General features: G+C 39.3%; 1 protein-coding gene across 3 annotated transcripts in view; it reads left to right on the forward strand.

Annotated features, from left to right (window-relative positions):
* Positions 1 to 8541: 8541 nt before the first annotated feature.
* trpm3 (transient receptor potential cation channel, subfamily M, member 3) overlaps positions 8542 to 13297 on the forward strand; it is a 136864-nt gene continuing 132108 nt past the window's right edge. For 2 of the 3 annotated variants that reach the window (XM_079347712.1, XM_079347713.1), the window contains exon 1: positions 11106 to 11858. In XM_079347712.1, coding sequence (XP_079203838.1) covers positions 11658 to 11858 — 201 coding nt within the window. In that variant the 5' untranslated portion in view covers positions 11106 to 11657. Of the gene's footprint in view, positions 8731 to 11105; positions 11859 to 13297 lie in introns of those variants that run through there. The other variant, XM_079347711.1, reaches the window with a different exon arrangement.

The following is a 13297-nucleotide window of genomic DNA, read 5'->3' on the forward strand; positions in this document are numbered from 1 at the left end:
TGATCTGGATTTTGTTCTCTCTTTCCTCATCAGGCTTTTGAAAAACCAAGTTATTTAATTGATTGTTTGAAAATTATTTTGAAGGACAAAAAGAACTTGGAGGAAGGAACTCAGAGGAAGATTCAGAAGTTGAAGACTCAAGAAAAACAGTTTCCCAAGGAGAGTCGGACACCTTCAGAGTGGTAAGTCATCGGCCATTTTGAATTTGATCGCTCTCTTGGGGATTTAGCTTGTGTGTCAAGTAATAAAAAAGGTCAACAGGGATGTTCATTCTAAACCTACACTGAAAGTTGAATGAAATCAAAGTTGAGTTGGAGAAAAAAAAATAGTGGAAACAAGGACACTGTGACTTTTGGGATCACAGTTGTCTGGAGTTTGGTCATGTGTTAAATTTTGATTGGCTGATGATAAAAAAATACATCATATAAGTCGAAGGAATAGATCAATGCTATGCAGTGACACCTTTTAAATAAATTATAGCTCTCTCCTCATTTTTGCTCTTGTCCTTGCTTTGCATCTCCATCTGTTGGCTGTTGGATTCTCTAACAACCATATGCTCTCTATGTATAAATCATACACAATAGCCCGCTGCCTGCTAGTCTGATAAAACATGTATTTAGAACATTTACAGAACAAGCCTGTGAGGGCTTAGCTGTCTCAAAAGGAAACGGATCATTGTTTGTATTAGTCTTTGCTTAGATTATTAAATGTTCTTGTCTCTGAGAGCAGATACATGTAGTAATGCATGTTTAGTTTCTTCCTCATACCTTTTAAAGTTTCAACGACAACACAACAGTATTTTCTATCAAATTAGATGTGTTCACAGTTTGATATCGCTGGGCAGAAATAGCGGGATATAAAAACATGGTTTTTATGACCTTTGTAATTCTCCTTTTGGAAAAGTTTATTCATTGTGGAAGTTTCTGGTTTTGTTGTAATGTGTGTGAACGGAATACTGTCTTTTCTCCAAGATTTACCGAACAGCGACTTATCCTCTTGCTTGTCCGTCTCTGTCGTCCACACAGATTAGCTGTCCCTCATTACTGTCTGTGGCTTGTACACAGAGCCAGCACTAGTAAATCATTAAAACACACACACACACACACACACACACACACACAAACGCAAAAATCACAATTGCTTCGTTTCGTGAGCATATTGTGTATATCATGGGTTTGCTGGCTGTCATTTTGACTGTTGTCAAACAGCTCGTGAGATGCGTGGGAGTTTCAGCAGCATTATGGACAGTTTTGGTGACACTTCTCCACAGGAGGCTGCATTTGCTTTTGGCTCATCTGCTTTTCCACCCTGACAGCTTGTAGAGATTTCCCCAGCTGAAATACATGCAGACACGGAACAGTTGAAACAACAGAAAACAAAACATTGAATCTAATGTTGTATTTTTTTTGGTATGTAAATGGATTCTTCTGTCTTTTTGAGGCCTGTCTCAAATAACAAACCCTATACATATTGTACGTGCAGTGTGTTGTTTTTGTAGATCTTTCTAACCATGGACCAATAATGTTCCACTGGAGTATTATCTATAAATATCTACTGTACAAACTTGAGAGAAGTCCACAAATTCTGGCAAACACAAAAACACATATTGTCTGTGGATGCTGTATGTGAATAATTGATAGCATCAGCCTGCTTAAAAATGCATCCCCAACCTTTCTGTCGCACAGAGAGAGGAAGCAGTAATTAGTGTTCAGATATGAGGGGAGAGAGAGGCAAATTATCAGCAAGGTAAACACAGCAGCCCTCGTCCGCTATTGAAATAATCACATTGCTTAGTTTTACCTAAATCTGCACAAATATAATGCCTTCAGGCTGGTACACAAAGCCCCTATATTTTGGCTCAGTTAGTTGTCATAAAATTACCTTCTATTTAGATTTCATTGGAGTGAAAGGGTACTTGAAGATGCAATAAGGAGAGGAATGTATTTTTCTTCAGAATAAAGGCTCAGAACAGTGGATAAAAATAGGTGGTGTTGATGTGTTATTATGAATGTGAATGTGTTATTGAATTTCCCTCGGGATCAAAAAAGTATCTATCTATCTATCTATCTATCTATCTATCTATCTATCTATCTATCTATCTATCTATCTATCTATCTATCTATCTATCTATCTATCTATCTATCTATCTATCTATCTATCTATCTATCTATCTATCTATCTATCTATCTATCTATCTATGTAGAGTGAGAAGAAAGCACTTATCAAAAGGACCATCCATGTTCGAGGATAAGACCATCCTGAATTCATTACGACAATTTTCCACATTGATTCGCCTGATTTCAGTGAGGCGGCTCGGTGCCAGACACTCAGCAGAATGTTTAAAAATAATTGTTGAAGGAATGTACAAATGGAAAGTAGGAATAGTTGCAGAGGAAATAGAGAGTAGGAGGAGAATGTGAATAAAAAGTTTGACCTGATCTATTTCATGGTAATATAACTTGAGAAGTCAAAACTTGTCAAGGAAACACATGTGACAGATGGAGACTGAAACCGTGTGTCACTTGTTTGGTGTCATCACAACTACCTCAATCTGTTAAAACCGTAGATGATTTGGTAGCAAGTTTAAAAAACACATTTTAGAACACAATAAACCGCCTTTTGTCCTTTAACCTGTCACTTTATTACCTTTCCCCCTACTTTCTTTTTCCTTAAGTGCCTATTTGTCAAATGGGACACACAGAAATGTGTCACATTTTGTAATTGTATTTGATTATTTTGTATGAATAATATTCTCTAGTATCAGTATTTTTGTGAAAGCGATTATCTTAAATTTGTTCCTTAAAATGCCACAAGGGGGCAAGACTTACACTGCTGAGCGGGCTGTGTAGTCTTTGTTGCACTCTGCTTCAGTTTGACAGAAGCGAGCTACAGCGTGCGACTGTATGCTATAGGTTAGTTATTAAAGTTTAAAACACAAAACTTTAGCTATGTGATTTAGATGTAATCCAGTAGGCTAAATTGTTTTTTTTTTGTTCATCCTTTGTTTGTAAAGAGTGTAAACACATTTTGAGTGCTAGCATGCTAAGTAGTCTAAAGTGCCTTGCGCATGATCATAACTTCAGTTTCACTCCTTTCTGATTTTGAGTTTGTTAAAAACACTCTTGACACGATGTAAATGATAGTAATACATTTAGTCATTCTGTTTATGTAGAACATTAAGCATTTTGTATGAGTTAAAAATGATTATCTTTTCTGGTAGCTCTGTTAGTTAACATGGGTTTTTCTATTGAAAATATTGCTTAGTAGCAAAATGCTATTTTATCCCACACCTGTTACAAGATCACTTCTGCCCTACAGCTTGAACTGATCTACTTATGCTGATACCTTGGACTAAGAATTACCAGATGATCCCATCTCAGGTTGCCTTGCTGTCAAGTGATAAAGATTTTTATTGTCGCTTGCCTTTGCTTTATGATCATGCTGAGTGAAACAGTTGAGAAGTAAGAGCTGCACTGTAACTTCTTCACACACAAATAAAAGAGACTGGACAGATGAAAAGTGAAAGACAGCGTCGCTTGTGTCCTGTCAATTGCCAAAAGAACACAATGTGCCAGGTATACTCAGGTTGAAATAGATGGAAATCAGTCAGACATGATACAGCAGTTGGCAAAGAAATTTACAAAGCTGACAAATATTTTTGAACTAATGAAACAGTCATTACAAACACAAACGCTATAGCAAAATATTCAATTCCAAAAAAGCTAAGTAAACTATCTGTGAGATATACCATATGGATGGGAATGGTGTTTTGAGCTAAATCATCCTCCAATGTTTTCACAGCGGTGAAGAAGACCCTAACCTTTCAATCACTCTACATTTTCTAGTTAGCAGTTTTGCATTGGAGAGGCAACTTTTGGTTTTATTGTGCTGGAAGAGTTGACACAAGAACAGCCACAGTAGTTAATCCGATCCCTCATCAACCTGCTCTGCAATGCCACTCCCTGAAGAAAAGACGGCACTTCTGGTGGACTTCATTCATTCTGACAAACCGTCATTGCAATGTGAATGCCTACGGACTGGCAGGTTGTCTGGGTAAAGTTTGAAATCTCACTTGATTTCAACCTGTCTGAATCTTTCTTCCTTTTTTGAAGGTGAATAACGCATGACTTTCCGACCTTGATGTTTTTGATGGTCTACTGGATGTACAGAACACAAAGAAACCATATACAGCAGTACCTACGTAGAACAACACAAAACAACCACTTTCATGATTCCAGGAAAACAGCCATTGGCAGCATTTACTGTATTCTGTTGAAAAAAACATTTTGTGAGAGGCGTCGTCGTTGCATTCTGTTGTTGATAAACATGAACCCGGTTGAAAAGTCAGAGCACACAGTAACTGTCATTGGTGCTGTTTCAACACCTACCGACACAGACTTATTCCCATGGCAACCTCCAGTTGAGCTCAGTCTTCTCAATGACGAACAACAGGCTAAAGTTAGAAAAATGGCTGATGAAGAAGCTGGAGCTTGGCTCACAACAACACTGATATCGGATGCATTCCCAGTTTACAAATGTCAATCAACCTAAAATGTGATTTTTCCTGTTCAAAGAAGCTACTCATCTTTTCCATAACCACCTTTAAACAGGTGAAGGAGTATGTAGCCTACAGATGCTAAAATGATGGATAGTTAGGTCCAATACCCGTGCTCTGCGCCAAGAAAAGATGGCAGCTTATGGCTATGCATTGACTACTGCCTCCTGAACACAAAATAGTGTTCCTGATCAACATCCCCTGCCTGGTTTAGTATTCTGGATCAATTAAAAATGTACCACCAGTTTTTTGTGTCTTAGGGCTCACGGCAGCCTTTACAAGTCCATGAGGTCTCTATGAATGGGTCCGTCCACCATTTGGACTCACTGCCACACACACAATTCCCCTGCCAAATTTCAACGGATCATGGAGGACCTGCTGGTGCTCCTCAGAGATGAATGTTGCATCCCATACCTTGATGATATACTTTGTTTAGCAAAAACTTTCTTTGGGTGGCGCCGATAGCGCAGCGGCAGCGCGCGCACCATGTTGCGAGGCATTGCTCCTCGCGCGGGCGGCCCGGGTTCGCGTCTGGCCTGTGGCCACTTTCCCGCATGTCTCTCCCCACTCTCTCCCTGTTTCCGACTCTATCCACTGTCCTATCAATAAAGGCAAAACGGCCAAAAATAAACCTTTAAAAAAAAAAAAAAAAACTTTCTTTGAACATGTTGAGGCAATCCAAAAAGTTTTCCAGGCTCCAAGAACACTTTGTAAAGCTCAGGTACGTGGGCCAGATTATGTTAGCTGAAGGAGTCACAATAGACCCCTGGAAACCTAGATACCGTCCAAACCCTAGCATTTTAGACCCCACACACTGTTGGTCAGGTGAGGAAGTTGACTGAGTTTCTGGGGTATCATTCATATATCCAGCGAAACTGAGAGAATGTTACATCTTGCAAGGGAGAGATTATTTTGGCCATTCATGGCTAAAGATGTTGAGGCCTACTCACTCCAAATTTTCTGTGTATCATGTCGAAGAAACCAGTTTCACACAACCGAGCTCCCATGGAATATTCCAAAATGTCATACCAGGTATGGAGGTCCAGGTTAGGAGGTCCACTCGTGATCGAAAACCAAGTCAGTTTCTCACCTATGAATCACTGGGTGAGCCATCACTCCAATCGCCTTGAGCTATTTCCTTTTCTGTACCAGCCTGTAAACATGTTCATTTCTGCTGTAAAAACAGCTTTTTTGCCAATCAGATGTATGATACTTCCATTGCTCATGGAGCCAGCCTCAAGCGGACACTCGACATTCTGCAAGATTTTGCACTTTCGCATTGGCTTCATTTCTGAAGACCTGAAGTTCACCGGGTTTTTCCCATTGAAAATATTGCTTAGTAGCAAAATGCTAATTTAGGTGATTTGAACATCATGTGTTTGTGTTTAGAATACTGTTTGTTTGAACAGTACAATTAAATTTTGTATTAAGGGTATTTATCTGAGTGTCTGAAATGCACTAAAAGAAACAACATATTTAGTATGTTTTACAAATGAAAAATGTGTTCAATAAAAGTCTAGCTAGCAGAGGCAAGAAAAGAGTAAACATCTACAGCTGACTCAGTGTGTTTTCTTTTTCTTTTAGACATTCTTTATGCTGTTCTGATGGTTCCATCCTGCACCTGTCACTCAAACTTTGATTTATATTAAGTGAAAATGTGTTTCTAGAGAAGTATACAATGTTATACATCAGGATATGCTTCCACGGTACAGACAGTGTGGTCAGTATAAGAATGAGCAGAGACAGAGCAGTTCTAGAACATGGCTCCACATAAATGATTAAAATATCCTTTTAAATAAGATGAGGAAAATTCACATGATTTCAGTTGTATGAGTAAAGCTGTGCATACTAAAGACCTCTGTTCTTTGGTATGCACAGTATACCAAAGAACAGAGTATCTTTGTACCTCTGTTGTACTGTGTTTCTTATCTGGTGTTTGTTTACAACAATTGTGGGGACGATTATCTCTTTTTGGCCGATAGAAACCAATAATTACACACGTTAGAGTGTGACTCCAGGTGTTATTTTTCTTAGTAATTGCAAGCAGTAGGTGGTTGCATTTTAGTAAGGATGTTAATTAACAGAGACTGAAATATTTTCACAACACTTGAAACTAACATCTTACAAGCTGTAAAATAATAAATGAATATCCAATAAAAAACAAAAACAGAATTGACATTTTGAAAAAGTTATATCTGCAATGAAAAACGTCAATTCTTATCTTGTGTTTTGATGTTATTTCAGCTGTTACAAATATAACAAATGAAATCAGACTTTATAAAAGGTTTTTTATGCTAAGAGCATGTGAAGTAAAACATATAATGTCTTGACTGATTATCTGTCCTCACTTTGTTCCACAGAGAAACATGACGAGGAAATCTCACACCAGACGAGTTCTGACCCCGCTCTGCACAGAGTTGAAGGTAGGCAACACTCCTTCATTCCGCTGGGTTCTGCACTAAAATAGACCGATTTTGATTTCATTAAACTGACAAGAGACAAAATCCCAAACCCTACTCTTTCTCAGTATCACCAATTTATGAAAAAAACAAAACACAAAGTAAGCTGCTTAAGATTGGAACTGCTTTTGGAAGCTCAAATTTGTCTAAACGTCTGTTTTTACTGCGGCTAATTAATCTCAGTGAGATGCTCTGTCTTATAATTTATTGCCAGCTTTTCCAGGTACAAAGCTCTAACGTTATCTGAGTCTAAGAAGATCAAGGTTTTCACTTTGTATTATTTTCAGTTAAAATGAGGTTTTTCACAGAAGCAGCTTTGTGTTTCTGGTGACAATAATGCAGAGAAAACTGTGATGATTTCTATGCTCAAACTTAGAAAAGACTCTTGATAATATAAGTCAGAAAATTCTGCTGCACCGCTACCTATTAATAGATTGATATACAACTTGGTTTATGTTTTTCATACTGTGAGTGTGAACAACACACAACTTGCCTTAATTTTGCTATATCTGTGGTAATGAATGATACAAAGCAATTCAGCATTTCAAGATTTCTTGTATTTAGTTATTGACTACATATTGAAGACAATGTTTGTTTTTGGGAGATTAGAAACTAAATGACACATTTTTTGAAGTATTTTGTTATTCATGTGTCTAATGGCTGCTCCTTTTGCAGTGGCACACTTTTATTTATAAACTCTGCACTATCTCATAAAACATAAAAATGATCAGACAGCCAATTACAAACCTGTTCCAAAATTGTCCTTTTTTTATTTAAATTCATTTCTCATATGTTTTTTAATATAAAATCCCTTTAGTGCTCACTGTCAGACAGCAACATCTGCAATGTTTTACAAAAATTGTTGGCAATTAAGGAATACATAATTGATCCAGTAACATTGTTTGCATCACAGTGTATTTGTGTGTGTGCACATAAAGGACAAAGATATGAACCTGGCAGTGCGTGTGCTGCAGGTGTCTGTGTTGCTGCAGGGTTTGCATTTAAATGGTTGTAATGGTGTGAAATCCTTCATAAGTGCCCATGATGATACACAGGAGAGTTATAATGAAGCATTTATGATGTAACTTCAAAGTTTTTCGGGTTAGTAACCATGGCAACCACACGACCCTGTGTAGGTGGATGTCTTATGTTTTAAGAAAGGGGTGCCTCTGGGAGGCAGGAGAAAGGAAGATGCGGACATATGAGAAATGTCTCAACTTTAAACACATTAGTAACACTTCCTAAAAGCTGCTTGATTAAAACCTCCAACTCTTTTCTTAATATTTGTTTTAATAATAATAATAATAATAATAATAATGATAATAATAACAATAATAACAATAATAGCTTTTGTTTTAAGAGTGTTTAAGAGTTAAGTAAATTTGAAAGAGGTGGTTTGGTGCTAGTTACTACCCTTAACTCCATCCACATTTCATACATATCCAACAAAAGATATACTATTTTCAGGGAAACTGCATTCACATCTGTAATGGACGGTACAGTGAGCTGATAAATGCAGATCGGTTTTGCTTTAGGGATTAAAATATTTTGGATCAACTGTAGAAAATCTGCATATTTGGCCCTGGCACCTCCTATAGGCGTCATAAAAAAAAGACATGCAGTAGACAGTATCTAAGCTCGTGCAAGAGGGACAAGCAGGGAGAAATGAGTAGACCTCAGGACGCCTCAGTACCGTCTACTGTAATGTAAAGTCAGGTGAGAAAAAGACAACACGAAAGTAGTTTACTTTAAATGAATGTTTCTATGTTAAGATATGTTTTGTCAAACTTGTCATTTAGCCACAACTTAAGCTGAAGGTAAGCATTAGCACACAAGCTAGTTTTTGTTGAAACGTGATGGACTTGATCAGAATCGGTTTTATTGAACATTCACTTTACATTGTGAGAAATTTGAGAAATGAGGATTCAACAACACCTGTGCCAAAGATATAAAGTTAACCACAAAACGGGTCCAACACATTTTCTTGAAATTAAATAAGCTTTCAATCAAGAGCTGTAACAGGCTGACAAAACACTTTATGTTCTATTATACTTACAGTTGTAGGCTACAGCTTTTAGCAGTTAGCAACCATTTACAGAGTGGGGCTAATTCTAGTTGAATACTTAGATTTACACATAGACAGTTTATTTTTCACAATCACATTATTTAAATGTATAGAGTATAAAGTAAATGTAATAGAACCACAAAGGCCCATAATACAGTGGGTACGGAAAGTATTCAGACCCTTTTAAATTGTTCTTTCTTTGTTTCATTGCAGCCATTCGCTAAAATCAAAAAAGTTCATTTTATTTCTCATTCATGAACACTCAGCACCCCATCTTTTTGCAAATTTATTAAAAAAGAAAAACTGATATATCACATGGTCGTAAGTATTCAGAACCTTTGCCCAGTATTGACTAAAATTACCTTTTGAGCTAGTACAGCCATGACTCTTCTTGGGAATGATGCAACAAGTTTTTCACACCTGGATTTGGGGATCCTCTGCCGTTTTTCCCTGCAGATCCTCTCCAGTTCTGTCAGGTTGGATGGTGAACGTTGGTGGACAGTCATTTTCAGGTCTCTCCAGAGATGCTCAGTTGGGTTTAGGTCAGGGCTCTGGCTGGGCCAGTCAAGAATGGTCACAGAGTTGTTCTGAAGCCACTCCTTTGTTATTTTAGCTGAGCTAATGACTGCATTGTTATGTCATTGCATTAATTTATTCACAATGGATGGACACTTGGATAGACTGCAGCCTACTACATTTCTGGTTTGTCCATAAAATGCCCAAATATTTGAGCACAAAGTTACGATGAATGCCTTGAGTTGTTGAAGCAAATTCATTCTTCAAAGCCATTTCCAATTTAAGCTTAAGTGTTACATCTTGCATTTTGATTCAGATTTTATGATGAAACATGTTGTAATTGGCAAAAGGTAAATGATTTTGTCAGTGATTCGGTACAGTAGGGAGGTTGAACTTTGAAGTCTCCATGATGTCGCTCCAGCTTTGATCAAAAGTTTTGGTTATCATTTTACATCTATCCTTCGGTCTCTCTCCTATTCGCCACGTCTCCCTCGCAAGCTATTTCTACTTGCATCCTTTAGGGAATTTCTGTCTTGCTTTCACTTTCCCACACACACACACACACACACACTGTCTAACGTGCATAAATACATACACGTGGAACTCCCATGGCATGAGTGGTTGCTTGGAGTGACAACAAGGTCCCTGGTGTTCAGACACTGTCCCCACTCTTACTCTGCAGCCTCCACATCTCTTTGTTCTCTCTATCCGTCCCTCTTCTTTGGTTTCTCGTCCAGGATAACTTTTTGTCAAAATAAAGTTCAGAAGCATTTTTTATTTTATTTTTTTATAACACAAGCACTGAAGAAGTTAATCAATATCTGGTTTTCCTTGGCAGCATTGCGTGCCTTTCATCACTGCTGCAGGCTGTGTGGAAGTGTGAGGAGGACAGAAGCAGAGGATAGAGCGGTAAACTTAAAACAGATAACAGACCTGTCAGCCTTTATTCCTCAACTGCAGCAGAGAAATGGAGGCTCATGCGGCTTCACTTGTGAGTCGATGAACAATGTCGCGGAAAGTGGATGAAGGCAAAGAAGAATACAGAAAAGAGATTTGTTCCCCTGCATTAAGAACGAGAGAGAGTGAGGCTGTGCACAAAAGCTCAAAAGCAGGAGGAGACAGAGAGAGAAGGGGGGGGGGGGGGGGGGGGGGGGGTTGAGGTTGAGTGACTCCTGGTATTCAAAGCGCCGTGTTCACAGTGAGAGAGCAACTGAGTGAACAGGTTGCCGGTCTTGATACGTCTCAGTCAGCTTAAAGCGGCTCTGCACAATGTTCAACAGACACCCTTAACCCTAGAGACTCTTGCCTGTCTCTGAGGTGTCTTGTCAGGTAACCTTTTCTGCATCCCTCTCTTCACCTGCTTCACGGCACTCGCATTTCTTCCAGTAATTTCTCAGCTCTCTTTTTTAAGCTGCTTTTCTTTATTTCACCCAAATCTGCATATCGTACCCTCTCCCCCCCTTCTTCCTCTCTCTCTCTCTCTCTCTCTCTCTCTCCTCTCTCTCCTCTTCTTGCCTTGTTTCCCTGTTTCTCTCTCTCTCTCCCCCTCTCTCTCTATCTCTCTCTCTCTCTCTCTCTCTCTCTCTCTCTCTCTCTCCCTCTCTCTCTCTCCCTCTCTCTCTCTGTCACTGGGAGGAGGGAGAACAGCATCAACGACCAAGCCACAGTAACAGCACATGCAACAGGGTGCAGACAGCACCTTCTGCTTCGTCGCCTCTCCTCTCTGACTCTTGTCCCTCCCAGAGGAAGGCTGCAGGGAAGAAAAGGAGTGAAGCGGAGCACGTGACGATCTGTCGTTCAAAACATCAAAGAAGGGAAGGAGAAAAAGTTTCTGGGAGAAAGGAGTAGGACATTTCTCGTACATGTTCTTTTACAGAGAAGAAGAGAACTTCAGGAAAGAGAAGAGACAGAGACTGTATAAGCCAGGGAACTTGAGTAGGCGGCATAGTTGAGTAAGAAGTGAAGATGCCCCCTGTGGCATTAGTTTGATAAAAGACCAGCATTGTTGACTCAGTGTGGCTGAACTGCTTCTAGCACCTCTACAACCACATTTTCAACACCAATGGCTTCTAAGAAGTGGGCTGAGCGGAGGGAGTTGCGAAGGGACCGGCCGTTCTCCACTCGGGATGATTCATCTGTTGCGTCTGGCACATCTGGGCCGGGGCGTCCCACCACCAGGGGGCGTTTCTCAGAGTCGTGGAAGAGGCTCAGCTCCAGAGGGGGGTCCACCAAGAGAGGGGGGCTCAACTCTCAGCAGCCACCGGTAAGATGTGTAGAGGATACACAGGCCCCCTGTGAGCCCCAAAGATTAATCAATGAGCTGGGTGCTGGTGGGGAAATGGGACAGGAAAGGCTGTTGTCACGTAGCCCCTTGCCTGGGAGGGTGTCAGGGTGTCATTAGTAAGGCATTAGGAGGTATACTGGACACTTTGTTAATTTGTAATAAGTAGATAGAACACAAAGAGGTTTCATTTAAAATCTCTCCTTAACTCTGAGCATCTGTTTTTAGTTTTACACATTACTCCATCAGCTGTTACCATGGAGACCACTATAGCCAGAAAGAGTGTTGTGGTTACTTTCGGGTTTGACATGATCTTCTTTCTTGGATACTTCGAATTAACCTTAGCTATTCTTCATTTCATTTAATTCTTCTAAATGTTCGTGTTTTTAAAAAAAATTGTTTTTAGATAATGCAAGGTAATCACTGGTTGTCAGCCACTGATGTGTCACAGTACATTTTATCCATCTAACACTTTTGTTGATTATAGTGTCTGTGCCCCCTGCACATAATGAGTAAATTGACCACAGCCCCCCCCCCCCTTCCCCCGAGCGCCGAGCAGATATTCAGCGGAAAAGAAGAAAAAACTGAAGCACGCCCTAGTGATCCAATCTGTGAAATAACTGACCCTGTATAAGAGTGAGAGATGTGAAGAAAGAAATATGTTTTATCCACAAGTTAGTCATCTTTTGAAAGGAGGCCTCAAGTGTATGGCTTTTTGAACCGGTGCATAAAGAACAGCGCTTGATGAGAAAGTTCTATCTTTATTGATGCTCAGAGACAGCTGAAGTCTGCCATCACAGATTCTCTAGAATGATTATAATGGCAACATAAGAAGAGCTGTGTTATTCTTTTTCGTTTAGATGCAGTGGTATTGAGTAATTGTGTAAAGTTAGCGATGGAGGTTGACAAAGTGGAAGCGAATATCAAGAAAACATCATTCAATTAAAAAAAAACTTTATTTGTCCCCAGGCAGCAATTCCAATGTGTGAGTATTAATGTTGTTGAATAACCACAACCTGCTGGTTCATTGTAATCAGGTAATTTAATTCAATAACCCATGTGACAGCTGGGAGCCTTTCATGACTACGGCTATCTTCAGAAGAGAAGCTTTTGGCGTGCTGCAAAATCACATTTGTCGTGAAACGTTGCTCTTTCTAAACGAGCGAATGATTCAGCTGAATACAGTACTTCTGTTTGTAATTGTTAAATTACCTTTACATGTTTGACAGACATAAACATTGAAAGTTGATTTGTGAGTTGGAAAGGCGGAACCACTGACTTCTTTTGAAAACTAATGATGAACATAAAGTCAATCTCTGTCTTACTCATCTCTGTTGTTGTTTTACTCTTAAAGACAAAAACAATTGGTAAAGTGTGTGTTTGTTCGCATCTGTCAGGCTAACAGGAATAATTCTCCATTG

This window comes from Symphodus melops (assembly GCF_947650265.1).
Source record: "Symphodus melops genome assembly, chromosome: 1".
Classification (NCBI taxonomy): domain Eukaryota; kingdom Metazoa; phylum Chordata; class Actinopteri; order Labriformes; family Labridae; genus Symphodus; species Symphodus melops.